Source organism: Oncorhynchus mykiss, chromosome 13 (genome assembly GCF_057628025.1).
Source record: "Oncorhynchus mykiss isolate SJ-2025 chromosome 13, ASM5762802v1, whole genome shotgun sequence".
Lineage (NCBI taxonomy): Eukaryota > Metazoa > Chordata > Actinopteri > Salmoniformes > Salmonidae > Oncorhynchus > Oncorhynchus mykiss.
In genome coordinates this window covers 79,185,616-79,202,428 of record NC_143034.1, presented here as the reverse complement: position 1 = coordinate 79,202,428, position 16,813 = coordinate 79,185,616, and the positions used below count along the sequence as shown (strand labels likewise).

General features: G+C 45.6%; 1 protein-coding gene across 11 annotated transcripts in view; it reads right to left on the bottom strand.

Moving 5' to 3' along the window:
• Positions 1-654: 654 nt before the first annotated feature.
• The window catches only part of usp7 (ubiquitin specific peptidase 7 (herpes virus-associated)), a 73,923-nt gene continuing 57,764 nt past the window's right edge, over positions 655-16,813 (bottom strand). For 7 of the 11 annotated variants that reach the window (XM_090197820.1, XM_090197821.1, XM_090197826.1 and 4 more), the window contains exons 25-31: positions 15,755-15,832; positions 14,653-14,753; positions 13,896-13,995; positions 13,635-13,754; positions 9,566-9,637; positions 6,075-6,165; positions 655-3,051 (exon numbers count right to left, since the gene is read on the bottom strand). In XM_090197820.1, coding sequence (XP_090053946.1) covers positions 2,945-3,051; positions 6,075-6,165; positions 9,566-9,637; positions 13,635-13,754; positions 13,896-13,995; positions 14,653-14,753; positions 15,755-15,832 — 669 coding nt within the window. In that variant the 3' untranslated portion in view covers positions 655-2,944. Of the gene's footprint in view, positions 3,052-6,074; positions 6,166-9,565; positions 9,638-13,634; positions 13,755-13,796; positions 13,996-14,652; positions 14,754-15,754; positions 15,833-16,813 lie in introns of all 11 variants that reach the window. The other 4 variants (XM_090197818.1, XM_090197819.1, XM_090197823.1 and 1 more) reach the window with 1 other exon arrangement.

The following is a 16,813-nucleotide window of genomic DNA, read 5'->3' as shown; positions in this document are numbered from 1 at the left end:
CCTTTTGCCGTCAGAACAGCCTCAATTGGTCGGGTATGGACCGTACAGTGGCGAAAGGGTTCCACAGGGATGCTGGCCCATGTTGACTCTACAAGGTGTTGAAAGCGTTCCACAGGGATGCTGGCCCATGTCGACTCCAATGCTTCCCACAGTTGTGTCCAGTTGGCTGGATGTCCTTTGGGTGGTGGACCATTCTTGATACACACAGGAAACTGGAGTGTGAAAAACCCAGCAGCTTTGCATGTCTTGACACAAACTGGTGCACCTGGCACCTACTACCCTACCCCGTTCAAACACATCTAATCTTTTGTCTTTTTCATTCACCCTCTGAATGGCAACACATACACAATCCATGTCTCAATCGTCTGTAGGATTAAACATCCTTCTTTAACCAGGTCTCCTCCCCTTCATCTTTAACCAGGTCTCCTCCCCTTCATCTTTAACCAGGTCTCCTCCCCTTCCTCTTTAACCAGGTCTCCTCCCCTTCATCTACACCGATTGAAGCGACATCAATAAGGGATCAAAGTATATCACCTGGTCAGTCAACGTCATGGAAAGAGGTGTTCTTAATGTTCTGTCCGCTCTGTCTATATACTGGCTCCATATAAAACCTGGTTTTAACTCGACTCAGATGGGACTGGCAGCGAGCGCACATGTTTTTATAGAAAATTTTATTCAACATACATTTTCCAGCAAAAAAAAAAAAAAAAGGCAATATACAGGAGTAGTTGTGGTACACTGCTGCTACAGGGACGAGCTTCAACTGGAAACACACCCAATCAAGGAGGAACAAGGGCATTGATCAGGGCCCGTATCCACCAAGAGTCTCAGGATAGTAGAGCTGGTCTAGCAGCAGTTTGGCCTTTTTAGATCGTAAAGGAATAAGCTTGTACGGACAGATCCTAGATCAGCACTCCTAAATCAAAGACACTCTGTGGATAACGAGCCCTGATCTCATCATCTAGGGTGACAAAACTCCAGTAACTTTTTTCCCCAGAATTCCCTGGGTTTTCCCAGAAATCCCTGTTGGATGATTCCTCTGAATCAGAGGAGTAATACGCAGGTAGTCTGGAATCCTCCAACTGGGATGTGTGGAAAACCTGGGAGATTTTTTTGGGGGAAAAGTTATTTCTAAACCCTAATCCCACCGGTTAGTAGCGCAGCTCGTTATCTTAACCCTTAACATCACTATCAGAACCAACGGGTGCCGTTAGTTAAAACAAAAAAACAGGAGAAAACAGAACCAAAACAAGAATCTAAAGAATCAAGGAACCCCTAAAACGAAAACAAAACTACACAAGAAATATGAACACCTGAATCTTCTCAGTTTGTAGCCAACCAATAACATCGTTCTGTGTTTCTCATTTCACGTTTTTTTTGTTGTGTTTTCTTTAAATATATACACACACAATTTCAAATCTCTTCACAAAGCCAACTATGATGGGCTTTTAGGGAGGGGAGGGGAGGGCATTCCATCTGTGCTTAAGAAAAAAAAGGTCAGTGTGTTTTGTTGTTCTAATAATAATTATAGTAACACTGGTTCTGTGTATATATGGTGAAACCAGAGGGCTCACTAATGGCCGAAACTTCCTACTAAAGCAGCACTACTCAAACTCCCCCAACACCAGAGGAGGTACAGCCCATCCCAAACCCTCAGTCAAACTCCCCCAAACACAAACCCTCAGTCAAACTCCCCCAACACCAGAGGAGGTACAGCCCATCACAAACCCTCAGTCAAACTCCCCCAAAACACAAACCCTCAGTCAAACTCCCCCAAACACCAGAGGAGGTACAGCCCATCACAAACCCTCAGTCAAACTCCCCCAAAACACAAACCCTCAGTCAAACTCCCCCAAACACCAGAGGAGGTGCAGCCCATCACAAACCCTCAGGGATGGAGGGAACATAACAGGGCAGGAGAAGAGGAGAGGAAGGGCAACATTAAAATCATAAGTAGGACCAAAGTTGCCATTTACCAGTCCTGAGAAACGGCTTTGATATGGAGTGGCAACGTGCAAGATGAAAGTACAGACCACTTCTTCTCTTTTTACATTTATTTTAAACAGATGCTGTGTATTTTTATTTTATTATACAAGAAGATATTGCAGAAAAAAAAGACAAAAACTGATTTTTTTTTAAATTTTTTTAAAGATGGAAACACTTTGACTAGTTGACTAAAGGAGAAGGGGGAGGGGGGGGGGGAGGATATGAAGAGGATCACATCAGGAATTACTAGTCTCAAGCTTCAACCCTTCTGCAACTGGTTCTCTTCTTTAAAAGACCAAATCATCCTTCTTGGTTTCTGCCCCCCCCCCCCCCCCACTATACGCAGCAGCGCTCTTTACGTTTTGAAACAACTCTTATCATTAAAAACAAAAAACAAAATAAACCAGGAAAAAGTAAAGTTCATCTTCCTGTCCTTTCTCCAATTTCATTTCTTTCATCCAGACAAAAAAAATAGGCAGTCGGAGTTAGAGAAGCCAAAAACCTAACAGCCTCAAAAACAGTAGAAGGGCGGGAGGTGGTGGGGGGAGGAAGGGGGAGAGGGGGTTTGGGTGGAAGGCGGGGGTTTGGGTCGAAGGGGTGGTATAGTATTCATCATCATCATCATCATCATCAGCAGCCTGCTAATGGATGGATGGATGGATGGATCCGTGTGACAGGAGACATCACGGTGTCTGTCTGTGGAAGGTGTTAGAGGTGGGGCACAGACACTTGGTTGGTTACAGTCTGTGGTTATGGTGGGTTAAGGAGGAAGAAGAGAGAGAGGAGGAAGAGAAGGGAGGAGGGAGGAGGAAGAGAGAGGAGGAAGAAGAGAGGAGGAAGAAAAGAGAGGAGGAAGAAAAGAGGAAGAAGAGGAGGGATGAGGAAGAGGAGAGAGGAGGAAGAGGAGAGAGGAGGAAGAGGGAGGAGGAAGAGGAGGGAGGAGGAAGAGGAGGGTTGCTCAGTTGTGGATCTTGATAGCTTTCTCCAGGTAGGTATAGCGACCTCTCTTCGGGGCTTTGTTGAAGTGGTCCAGGCCTAACCAGGGTCGAGGGTGGGACATGTTACCTAGAGGGGAGAGGAGGGATGTTACAAAACCACAGCACATAGTTCACATTCTGAGAGAGGAAGCCTGGTGGTGGTGGTAGTAGTGTTACAATACCACAGCACATAGTTCACATTCTGAGAGAGGAAGCCTGGTGGTGGTGGTAGTAGTGTTACAATACCACAGCACACAGTTCACATTCTGAGAGAGAGGAAGCCTGGTGGTGGTGGTAGTAGTGTTACAAAACCACAGCACATAGTTCACATTCTGAGAGAGAGGAAGCCTGGTGGTGGTGGTAGTTGGTAGTAGTAGTAGTTAGCAGTAGTAGTAGTAGTGTCACAATACCACAGCACATAGTTCACATTCTGAGAGAGAGGAAGCCTGGTGGTGGTGGTAGTAGTGTCACAAAACCACAGCACATAGTTAACATTCTGAGAGAGGGGAAGCCTGGTGGTGGTGGTAGTTGGTAGTAGTTGTAGTAGTTGTAGTAGTGTTAGTAGTTGGTAGTACTAGTAACAGTGGTAGTAGTTAGTAGCAGTGATAGTATTAGAAGTAGTTGGTAGTAGAAGTGGCAGCGGTAGTTAGTAGTAGAAGTGGCAGCGGTAGTTAGTAGTAGAAGTGGCAGCGGTAGTTAGTAGAAGTGGCAGCGGTAGTTGGTAGTAGAAGTGGCAGCGGTAGTTAGTAGTAGAAGTGACAGCGGTAGTTAGTAGTAGTAGTGGCAGCGGTAGTTAGTAGTAGTAGTGGCAGCGGTAGTTAGTAGTAGTAGTGGCAGCGGTAGTTAGTAGTAGTAGTGGCAGCGGTAGTTGGTAGTAGAAGTGGCAGCGGTAGTTAGTAGTAGAAGTGACAGCGGTAGTTGGTAGTAGTAGTGGCAGCGGTAGTTAGTAGTAGAAGTGGCAGCGGTAGTTAGTAGCAGCAGCGGTAGTTAGTAGTAGAAGTGGCAGCGGTAGTTAGTAGTAGAAGTGGCAGCGGTAGTTAGTAGTAGAAGTGGCAGCGGTAGTTGGTAGTAGAAGTGGCAGCGGTAGTTGGTAGCAGCAGCGGTAGTTAGTAGTAGAAGTGGCAGCGGTAGTTAGTAGTAGAAGTGGCAGCGGTAGTTAGTAGTAGAAGTGGCGGCGGTAGTTAGTAGTAGTAGTGGCGGCGGTAGTTAGTAGTAGAAGTGGCAGCGGTAGTTGGTAGTAGTAGTGGCAGCGGTAGTTGGTAGTAGAAGTGGCAGCGGTAGTTAGTAGTAGAAGTGGCGGCGGTAGTTAGTAGTAGTAGTGGCGGCGGTAGTTAGTAGTAGAAGTGGCGGCGGTAGTTAGTAGTAGAAATGGCAGCGGTAGTTAGTAGTAGAAATGGCAGCGGTAGTTAGTAGAAGTGGCAGCGGTAGTTAGTAGTAGAAATGGCAGCGGTAGTTAGTAGTAGAAGTGGCAGCGGTAGTTAGTAGAAGTAGTGGCAGCGGTAGTTAGTAGTAGTAGTGGCGGCGGTAGTTAGTAGTAGTAGTGGCGGCGGTAGTTAGTAGTAGAAGTGGCGGCGGTAGTTAGTAGAAGTGGCAGCGGTAGTTAGTAGTAGAAGTGACAGCGGTAGTTAGTAGTAGAAGTGGCAGCGGTAGTTAGTAGTAGAAGTGGCAGCGGTAGTTAGTAGTTGGTAGTAGAAGTGGCGGCGGTAGTTAGTAGTAGTAGTGGCGGCGGTAGTTAGTAGTAGTAGTGGCAGCGGTAGTTAGTAGTAGTAGTGGCGGCGGTAGTTAGTAGTAGAAGTGGCAGCGGTAGTTAGTAGTAGCAGTGGCGGCGGTAGTTAGTAGTAGAAGTGGCAGCGGTAGTTAGTAGTAGTAGTGGCAGCGGTAATTAGTAGTGGCAGCGGTAGTTAGTAGTAGTAGTGGCGGCGGTAGTTAGTAGTAGAAGTGGCGGCGGTAGTTAGTAGTAGTAGTGGCGGCGGTAGTTAGTAGTAGAAGTGGCAGCGGTAGTTAGTAGTAGTAGTGGCAGCGGTAGTTAGTAGTGGCAGCGGTAGTTAGTAGTAGTAGTGGCGGCGGTAGTTAGTAGTAGAAGTGGCGGCGGTAGTTAGTAGAAGTGGCAGCGGTAGTTAGTAGTAGAAGTGACAGCGGTAGTTAGTAGTAGCAGCGGTAGTTAGTAGTAGAAGTGGCAGCGGTAGTTAGTAGTAGCGGCGGTAGTTAGTAGTAGTAGTAGTGGCGGCGGTAGTTAGTAGTAGTAGTGGCGGCGGTAGTTAGTGGTAGAAGTGGCAGCGGTAGTTAGTAGAAGTGGCAGCGGTAGTTAGTAGTAGAAGTGGCAGCGGTAGTTAGTAGTAGTAGTGGCAGCGGTAGTTAGTAGAAGTGGCAGCGGTAGTTAGTAGAAGTGGCAGCGGTAGTTAGTAGAAGTGGCAGCGGTAGTTAGTAGTAGAAGTGGCAGCGGTAGTTAGTAGTAGAAGTGGCAGCGGTAGTTAGTAGTAGAAGTGGCAGCAGTAGTTAGTAGTAGAAGTGGCAGCGGCAGTTAGTAGTAGAAGTGGCAGCGGTAGTTAGTAGTAGAAGTGGCAGCGGTAGTTAGTAGTTAGTAGTAGTAGTGGCAGCGGTAGTTAGTAGTAGAAGTGGCAGCGGTAGTTAGTAGTAGAAGTGGCAGCGGTAGTTAGTAGTTAGTAGTAGTAGTGGCGGTGGCCGTTAGTAGTAGTGTGTGTCAGCTACATGCACAAGCACAGCCTGGCTAGCTACCGCCCCCCCTAGAGAAGACAAGTAGCCTGGCTAGCTACCGCCCCCTAGAGAAGACAAGTAGCCTGGCTAGCTACCGCCCCCTAGAGAAGACAAGTAGCCTGGCTAGCTACCGCCCCCTAGAGAAGACAAGTAGCCTGGCTAGCTACCGCCCCCTAGAGAAGACAAGTAGCCTGGCTAGGTACCGCCCCCTAGAGAAGACAAGTAGCCTGGCTAGCTACCGCCACCTAGAGAAGAGACAGACTGGATCCTCTCAATCCGTACACCACATTGGACAAGAAGTCCCGAAAGTACCGAACAGTTTTTCATGTTCTAGTGTTCAAAAGAGTACCAAAGTTTTGGCATACCGTGCAAAACTAGTAGTTGGTAGTACTGTACCTGGCTGTGGCTGGAAGTCTTTCAGGTTGACCTCGTACTCATCCTCAGTGAGGTACTGATGCCGGCCCATCATCACTATCGCAAACTTGAACTGCAGACAAACAAAGAACACAGTGAGTATTCAGTAAGGGGTTTATACTCCTCCCTCCTGGTTATAACTGCTCATCACTCAACAGGTCAGTAAGGGGTTTATACTCCTCCCTCCTGGTTATAACTGCTCATCACTCAACAGGTCAGTAAGGGGTTTATACTCCTCCCTCCTGGTTATAACTGCTCATCACTCAACAGGTCAGTAAGGGGTTTATACTCCTCCCTCCTGGTTATAACTACTCCTCCCTCCTGGTTATAACTGCTCATCACTCAACAGGTCAGTTAGGGGTTTATACTCCTCCCTCCTGGTTATAACTGCTCATCACTCAACAGGTCAGTAAGGGGTTTATACTCCTCCCTCCTGGTTATAACTACTCCTCCCTCCTGGTTATAACTGCTCATCACTCAACAGGTCAGTTAGGGGTTTATACTCCTCCCTCCTGGTTATAACTGCTCATCACTCAACAGGTCAGTTAGGGGTTTATACTCCTCCCTCCTGGTTATAACTGCTCATCACTCAACAGGTCAGTTAGGGGTTTATACTCCTCCCTCCTGGTTATAACTGCTCATCACTCAACAGGTCAGTTAGGGGTTTATACTCCTCCCTCCTGGTTATAACTGCTCATCACTCAACAGGTCAGTAAGGGGTTTATACTCCTCCCTCCTGGTTATAACTACTCCTCCCTCCTGGTTATAACTGCTCATCACTCAACAGGTCAGTTAGGGGTTTATACTCCTCCCTCCTGGTTATAACTGCTCATCACTCAACAGGTCAGTTAGGGGTTTATACTCCTCCCTCCTGGTTATAACTGCTCATCACTCAACAGGTCAGTAAGGGGTTTATACTCCTCCCTCCTGGTTATAACTACTCCTCCCTCCTGGTTATAACTGCTCATCACTCAACAGGTCAGTTAGGGGTTTATACTCCTCCCTCCTGGTTATAACTGCTCATCACTCAACAGGTCAGTAAGGGGTTTATACTCCTCCCTCCTGGTTATAACTACTCCTCCCTCCTGGTTATAACTGCTCATCACTCAACAGGTCAGTTAGGGGTTTATACTCCTCCCTCCTGGTTATAACTGCTCCTCCCTCCTGGTTATAACTGCTCATCACTCAACAGGTCAGTTAGGGGTTTATACTCCTCCCTCCTGGTTATAACTGCTCATCACTCAACAGGTCAGTAAGGGGTTTATACTCCTCCCTCCTGGTTATAACTACTCCTCCCTCCTGGTTATAACTGCTCATCACTCAACAGGTCAGTTAGGGGTTTATACTCCTCCCTCCTGGTTATAACTACTCCTCCCTCCTGGTTATAACTGCTCATCACTCAACAGGTCAGTTAGGGGTTTATACTCCTCCCTCCTGGTTATAACTGCTCCTCCCTCCTGGTTATAACTGCTCATCACTCAACAGGTCAGTTAGGGGTTTATACTCCTCCCTCCTGGTTATAACTGCTCATCACTCAACAGGTCAGTTAGGGGTTTATACTCCTCCTTATATATCTCAGTGACATACTCTGCCAGTAAAGTAGCGGTATTTCCTCTCTATTGACAGTTGACAAATAATTGTTATTACTCACAAAGCTGAAACGACTCGTTTTTGACAACAGTAACATATAGTATCATAGCGGCTAGGCTATAGATGGCTGATGGATGTAGCAGCATAGCGGCTAGGCTATAGATGGCTGATGGATGTAGCAGCATAGCAGCAAGGCTATAGATGGTTGATGGATGTAGCAGCATAGCGGCTAGGCTATAGATGGCTGATGGATGTAGCATCATAGCGGCTAGGCTATAGATGGCTGATGGATGTAGCATCATAGCAGCAAGGCTATAGATGGTTGATGGATGTAGCAGCATAGCGGCTAGGCTATAGATGGCTGATGGATGTAGCATCATAGCGGCTAGGCTATAGATGGTTGATGGATGTAGCAGCATAGCGGCTAGGCTATAGATGGCTGATGGATGTAGCATCATAGCGGCTAGGCTATAGATGGCTGATGGATGTAGCAGCATAGCGGCTAGGCTATAGATGGCTGATGGATGTAGCATCATAGCAGCAAGGCTATAGATGGTTGATGGATGTAGCAGCATAGCGGCTAGGCTATAGATGGCTGATGGATGTAGCATCATAGCGGCTAGGCTATAGATGGTTGATGGATGTAGCAGCATAGCGGCTAGGCTATAGATGGCTGATGGATGTAGCATCATAGCGGCTAGGCTATAGATGGCTGATGGATGTAGCAGCATAGCGGCTAGGCTATAGATGGCTGATGGATGTAATCTGAAACGACTCGTTTTTAACAACAGAAAACAGTAGGCGTTTTTAACAACGGTCTTCGCCGCAACTCCATTTCAAAACGTCGCTCAACTGTCAGTATTGCTTGTGTGTATCAAAACTCTCCCTTCACTCTGCGTGCTAAGTGGGAGCCAGCAGAGAAACAAGGGGCTGGGTTTCAGACTCATAAAAGACACACCCTTGTCTACGGTACACTCGCCTTATGCTCTTGGGGGGACTCCCCGTTTGCGAGTGTACAATTATGTTGACGTCAGGGGGCCTGAAACGTCCCATAATTCAATTCACCAAGGTTGTACATCCCCGCTAAGAAAAGTCAGCCGAAACTTTAACCTCACCGTCAATACGGAGAAGTCAATACGGTGTAAGTAAAAAAACGTACAAGTTTAAGTAAAAAAACGAATGTAAAACGCGTAGCAAAATGTGCTGCTAACGCACACGACGACACAAACACGTCTCGTAAAACTAATGATGTTTCTGATTGGTTCGTATTTGGAAATTGTAGAAATAAACATTTTCCTTATTCAGAAGTTCCAGCAAGGCAGGCTAACGTTAGTTAGCTAATTAATTAATTTGCTAGCTATCCTACAGTAGGCGTCTAATAATTATATAACGTTAATATAAGTAGACATGCAAACATAATTGACTGTAACACATATAAAGCATCCACAAGATACCGGTGGCTGAAAACACAATTGCGGGATGAGACCAATTTCCGGGCAAGGGTTAAAACCTAAAAACCTAAATCATTAAGTTTCCACTTCATTTGAGGGCTGAGGGGAGAGGGTGTGTCTTTTAAGTGTTTGGAATGCAGCCAAGGACTGGGCAGATACGGTCATTGCAGGAAGCAGGTTAATTGTACATTACTGTTGACCAAATAATGGTTTTTAGAACACAAAAAAATGTGCAGTTGTGTTGCCTAATCATCGAAATTACCAACATTATCAAAATTGCTTCGGTAAGAGTGCAATGTGGTCAGTAGTTTTCGGTTTATCGTTAGTGGACACCCTGGAAAGAGAGCAATGGCGAGGGAGGAGGAGAGAGAGAAGGCGAGAGAGGGAAGGGAGAAATAGGGAGGGATTGAAGACGAGGAAGAAAGTACTGACCTTCTCAAACTCTTTCTCCTGGATTTCCAGCATGCTCTGAATCCTCCTCATCACATCTCTGAACGGCTCACCCTGAGAACACACACACACAAGAGGTAGTCAAACGCACAGGAAAAACCCAGCAGCGTCACAATCCTCCAAGCTGTTTAAAGGCACAGTCACTTTAGTGTATGTAAACTTCTGACCCACTGGAATTGTGATTAAGTGAAATAATCTGTCTGTAAACAATTGTTGAAAAAATTACTTGTCATGCACAAAGTAGATGTCCTAACCAACTTGCCAAAACTATAGTTTGTTAACAAGTAGTTTGTGGAGAGGTTGAAAAACAAGTTTTAATGACTCCAACCTAAGTGTATGTAAACTTCCCACTTCAACTGTATATCCAACCTTTGATCTACTCAAAGATCCATTATTAGCGTGTTCTAACCACTCCTATAAAAACGATAGATGATCAGACACTCAACAATAAGGTCTGATTTCATTATTACTGAAACAGGACCCAGGGGGTGAGTATAAAGATCCAGTACGGGGGGAAAAAAATAAAAAATTGGAGGCCCCTTTTTACACGTCACTGCTGTGATGTAAAACTCCTGACAAAATGCAGAGCGAAAAGAACAACTTCGAAAAAGACCTTTGATAAATCTTGGGGAATCTCTTGTACAACAGGTTAAAGTCATGTACAACAGGTTAAAGTCATGTACAACAGGTTAAAGTCATGTACAACAGGTTAAAGTCATGTACAACAGGTTAAAGTCTTATACAACAGGTTAAAGTCATGTACAACAGGTTAAAGTCTTATACAACAGGTTAAAGTCATGTACAACAGGTTAAAGTCATGTACAACAGGTTAAAGTCATGTACAACAGGTTAAAGTCATGTACAACAGGTTAAAGTCATGTACAACAGTACAACAGGTTAAAGTCATGTACAACAGTACAACAGGTTAAAGTCATGTACAACAGTACAACAGGTTAAAGTCATGTACAACAGTACAACAGGTTAAAGTCATGTACAACAGTACAACAGGTTAAAGTCATGTACAACAGTACAACAGGTTAAAGTCATGTACAACAGTACAACAGGTTAAAGTCATGTACAACAAGTTAAAGTCATGTACAACAGGTTAAAGTCATGTACAACAGGTTAAAGTCATGTACAACAGGTTAAAGTCATGTACAACAGGTTAAAGTCATGTACAACAGTACAACAGGTTAAAGTCATGTACAACAGGTTAAAGTCATGTACAGCAACACCAAGATTTAAAACAGTAAAATAAAAACTTCTCAGAAAGTTTTGAACGGCCCAGAGGAGTTAAACAAGGCTGTCCGTTGTCTCCATATGTATTTGTTCTGGCCATTGAAATTCTCTCTTTAGTTTTAGATCGAACAATAACATCAAAAGGTTTACAAAATCATAGACTAAAAACAAGTGTTAATATATGCAGATGACTCAAGTTTCTTAAGTATTACATTTTTTAAATCACACCGTTTAGCTCCAATCAAACCACAGTTTATGTATTCACTAATGGCGCCATCTACACCAGACTTACTCACCTTTCAAATTACATATGAGCAAATAATATTTACATTTATTTGGAATGGTAACCCATAACAACATTAAAAACATACTTATTTATATAAATTAAATATGTTTGGGGGACTGAAATGTGAATATTAAAAAGCATTAAAAAGATCTCACTACAAGCTTCACTCATACAGAAGTTCTACTGAAACCCCAAAATGGTTCCTCAGTAGCCACATGTGTTGTTAATCCACAATACTAATCTAGGGAAAAGGAAGCCTGTACACAATATGAACATGCATCCGGTTTGTAAACAAGTCACTAAAGTAATACTGCAAAAAAATGTGGCAAAGCAATTCACTTTTTGTTAGATATCTTGTTTTAACAACATTAAGTGGCAAAAATAGTAGCAGTGCAGTACAACTTTACCATCAGCTACAGTAGACTAGACACCTCTGTCTGAGACAGTAGACTAGACATGCTTCAGCATCAGCTACAGTAGACTACACACCTCTGTCTGAGACAGTAGACTAGACACCTCTGTCTGAGACAGTAGACTAGACACCTCTGTCTGAGACAGTAGACTAGACATGCTTCAGCATCAGCTACAGTAGACTAGACACCTCTGTCTGAGACAGTAGACTAGACATGCTTCAGCATCAGCTACAGTAGACTACACACCTCTGTCTGAGACAGTAGACTAGACACCTCTGTCTGAGACAGTAGACTAGACACCTCTGTCTGAGACAGTAGACTAGACACCTCTGTCTGAGACAGTAGACTAGACATGCTTCAGCATCAGCTACAGTAGACTACACACCTCTGTCTGAGACAGTAGGACAGACATGCTTCAGCATCAGCTACAGTAGACTAGACACCTCTGTCTGAGACAGTAGGACAGACATGCTTCAGCATCAGCTACAGTAGACTAGACACCTCTGTCTGAGACAGTAGGACAGACATGCTTCAGCATCAGCTACAGTAGACTAGACACCTCTGTCTGAGACAGTAGACTAGACACCTCTGTCTGAGACAGTAGACTAGACACCTCTGTCTGAGACAGTAGACTAGACACCTCTGTCTGAGACAGTAGACTAGACATGCTTCAGCATCAGCTACAGTAGACTAGACACCTCTGTCTGAGACAGTAGACTAGACATGCTTCAGCATCAGCTACAGTAGACTACACACCTCTGTCTGAGACAGTAGACTAGACATGCTTCAGCATCAGCTACAGTAGACTACACACCTCTGTCTGAGACAGTAGACTAGACATGCTTCAGCATCAGCTACAGTAGACTACACACCTCTGTCTGAGACAGTAGACTAGACATGCTTCAGCATCAGCTACAGTAGACTACACACCTCTGTCTGAGACAGTAGACTAGACATGCTTCAGCATCAGCTACAGTAGACTACACACCTCTGTCTGAGACAGTAGACTAGACATGCTTCAGCATCAGCTACAGTAGACTACACACCTCTGTCTGAGACAGTAGACTAGACATGCTTCAGCATCAGCTACAGTAGACTACACACCTCTGTCTGAGACAGTAGACTAGACATGCTTCAGCATCAGCTACAGTAGACTACACACCTCTGTCTGAGACAGTAGACTAGACACCTCTGTCTGAGACAGTAGACTAGACACCTCTGTCTGAGACAGTAGACTAGACATGCTTCAGCATCAGCTACAGTAGACTAGACACCTCTGTCTGAGACAGTAGACTAGACATGCTTCAGCATCAGCTACAGTAGACTACACACCTCTGTCTGAGACAGTAGACTAGACACCTCTGTCTGAGACAGTAGACTAGACACCTCTGTCTGAGACAGTAGACTAGACATGCTTCAGCATCAGCTACAGTAGACTACACACCTCTGTCTGAGACAGTAGACTAGACATGCTTCAGCATCAGCTACAGTAGACTACACACCTCTGTCTGAGACAGTAGACTAGACACCTCTGTCTGAGACAGTAGGACAGACATGCTTCAGCATCAGCTACAGTAGACTACACACCTCTGTCTGAGACAGTAGGACAGACATGCTTCAGCATCAGCTACAGTAGACTAGACACCTCTGTCTGAGACAGCAGGACAGACATGCTTCAGCATTAGGCTTTCAGTCCCCCCAGATCCAGTCAGAACAGTCAGTCACACCAGATCCAGTCAGACCAGTCAGTCCCACCAGATCCAGAACAGTCAGTCCCACCAGATCCAGAACAGTCAGTCCCACCAGATCCAGCCAGTCAGACCAGTCAGTCCCACCAGATCCAGCCAGTCAGACCAGTCAGTCCCACCAGATCCAGCCAGTCAGACCAGTCAGTCCCACCAGATCCAGCCAGTCAGTCCCACCAGATCCAGAACAGTCAGTCCCACCAGATCCAGCCAGTCAGAACAGTCAGTCCCACCAGATCCAGCCAGTCAGACCAGTCAGTCCCACCAGATCCAGCCAGTCAGAACAGCCAGTCCCACCAGATCCAGCCAGTCAGAACAGCCAGTCCCACCAGATCCAGTCAGTCAGAACAGTCAGTAAGACAACACACCTGTCTGATCTTCAACAGGAAAGGGATTCCAAACGTTCCAAAGACCTCCTTGTGGAAATGTGCGACAGGAATCAACATCTCAGTGTCCTTATCCAGGTCTACCTGGTCCAGAGGAAGTTCCTAGAGAGAGAGAGAGGGGTTAGGAGGAGAGGAGGAACGTACCTCTATTCTGAAGGTGTGGAGCGAGAGAGAGCGAGAGAGAGCGAGAGAGAGAGAGCAGAGAGAGAGCAGAAAGAGGTTAGGAGAAGAGGAGGAACGTACCTCTATTCTGAAGGTACGGCTGGCGGCGGGAGATAAACATTCTAACAGCTCGTCCTCCTGGTGAACCCCGATGATCTTATAGCTTACTATCTCCAACAGTCTGGGGAGAGAGAGGGAGGGGGAGGGGGAAAGAGAGGGAGGAGGGAGGGAGGGGGAAAGAGAGGAGAGAGTGGGAGGGAGGGGGGAGAGAGAGTGCATGAGGGAGAGAGAGAGGGCGGGAGAGAGAGAGAGGGGGCGTGAGGGAGAGAGGGGGCGTGAGGGAGAGAGGGGGCGTGAGGGAGAGAGAGAGGGGGCGAGAGGGAGAGAGAGAGGGGGCGAGAGAGAGAGAGGGGGCGAGAGGGAGGGCGTGAGGGAGAGGGAGGGCGTGAGGGAGAGTGAGAGGTTAGAGGCAGGGTGGAGAAAAGTAGAGAACAGCAGCAGTTATGCCTAATAATAGCATTGAAGAACCCCAGGGTGTAATACAGGCCTGACCATGAAGAACCCCAGGGTGTAATACAGGCCTGACCATGAAGAACACCCGGGTGTAATACAGGCCTGACCACTAGAGGTATAATAATACCATTGAAGAACCCCTGGGTGTAATACAGGCCTGACCATGAAGAACCCCAGGGTGTAATACAGGCCTGACCATGAAGAACACCCGGGTGTAATACAGGCCTGACCACTAGAGGTATAATAATACCATTGAAGAACCCCTGGGTGTAATACAGGCCTGACCACCAGAGGGCAGCACAGTGGTGACAGTCTCTCTGCTTACCGGAGCTTCTCTGAGCCTTTGTCGGAGAGCTCCACAGCTTTTTTACATTCCTCCAGCAGGTCCCTGACACAGCCGTGTTTATCTGGGTAGAGAGTGATCTCCTGGAGGGAGAGAGTTAGTTACGAAAATCATTTATTCATCATCATCAGGGTCAAAAGGTTAGAAAGCCTGAGTGAGATAACATTTTTCATACGAGGTGACAGTACAGAATGTTAACTGTTATTTGAGGGTATTTTCATGAACATGTTTATTTAATTTATACACTTTCTACATCTAGATCCTCCTTTTGAAGAAGTCATAAGTATTGAAACAAAATTCACTTGGGTGTATTAAAATAGTGAAAGGTTTAGTGTTTGGTCCATATTTCTAGCACGCAATGAATAGATCAAGCTTGTGACCCCACCCCCCACTACTACCAATAACAGGGCGGTATGATCAGGCCCCGCCCCACACTACTACCAATAACAGGGCAGTATGATCATGCCCCGCCCCACACTACCACCAATAACAGGGCGGTATGTTCAGGCCCCGCCCCCCATCCTAACCAATAACAGGGCGGTATGATCAGGCCCTGCCCCCCACCATAACCAACAGGGCGGTATGATCAGGCCCCGCCCCCCCACCATAACCAATAACAGGGGAGCAATTTTGGGGCGGTATGATCATTATTATTCATGATTCATTCAGGATGATCTGTAACCATGGTAGCATCCACATGAATGTAGAAGTGTTTAGAAACATTCTATTCTTATTTACAATAAAAATGACTCCAAAATGTAAAAATATTATTTACCCTTCATTTCTATTGGGCACAACATACCGCAAATTCATCCAACTAGTTGGTAGTCACAAGCTTGATGGATGTAGTCATTGCATGCTCGGAATAAGGGACCAAATACTAAACCTTAGACTATTTTAATACATGATACTAGATACATAAAGTGCTTTCATTTCTAAAACAGTAAAACATATGAACATACCCTCAAATAAAAAATATGACACTCTGTTCTGTCGCCTCAGGAAACATCAAATTCAAAAAGCTGGAGAATAAATGAAATGTTGTCTCTTTACTGTAATGTAAACAGGGAGGGAGGGATGTTACCTCTTCTCTGTACTGGCTGTTGAGCCATATGGACTTAAAGCTCCTCCTGTTCTCAAAGTCTGTGATCTTCATCTTCAACTGAGAGGAGACAACATTAACAGTCAGTACACACACACACCCCCCCACAGGTACACCCCCACACCCACAGGTACACCCCCAATTATGTACCCAGAAAACATTGCGGTGTACGAGGCCATCGCCCCCTATCGGACAGACACATTATAAAAATGTTTTAATATAGTAAAATAATAAGCTAAAAACAACAGTTGGGCTGTAGAGCAACATCTAATGCAACTGGACCAATCAAGATAATGTTGAAAGACCGGGAGAATCACGAGGAAAGATAATGTAGTTGAAAGACCGGGAGAATCACGAGGAAAGATAATGTAGTTGAAAGACCGGGAGAATCACGTGGAAAGATAATGTAGTTGAAAGACCGGGAGACTCACGAGGAAAGATAATGTAGTTGAAAGACCGGGAGACTCACGAGGAAAGATAATGTAGTTGAAAGACCGGGAGACTCACGAGGAAAGATAATGTAGTTGAAAGACCGGGAGAATCACGTGGAAAGAATGTAGTTGAAAGACCGGGAGAATCACGTGGAAAGATAATGTAGTTGAAAGACCGGGAGACTCACGAGGAAAGATAATGTAGTTGAAAGACCGGGAGACTCACGAGGAAAGATAATGTAGTTGAAAGACCGGGAGACTCACGAGGAAAGATAATGTAGTTGAAAGCCTGGTCAGAGGCTAAGCGCAGGCCTTATATAATACTCCACACACACCACCTGCTCCATGCTGAAGCTCCTCCACCACCAGAGATGATGATTATATTTAATTAGCTAACTTTGGATTTCCCCCCTAATGGTTAAGAACCGGTAGGAAGTTCTGGAGAGAACTTCTCCTCTCCTCGGCCATGCAGGGTGGCAAAAGCGATCGATTCTGGAACGATCAACTTTACGCTGTACATCTAAAAAATGACTGTCCGACGTAAAACCGGGTTTATCCAGACGAGAGACGTCTCTGACACTTCATGTTCAACAACACCATACGTTGTCAG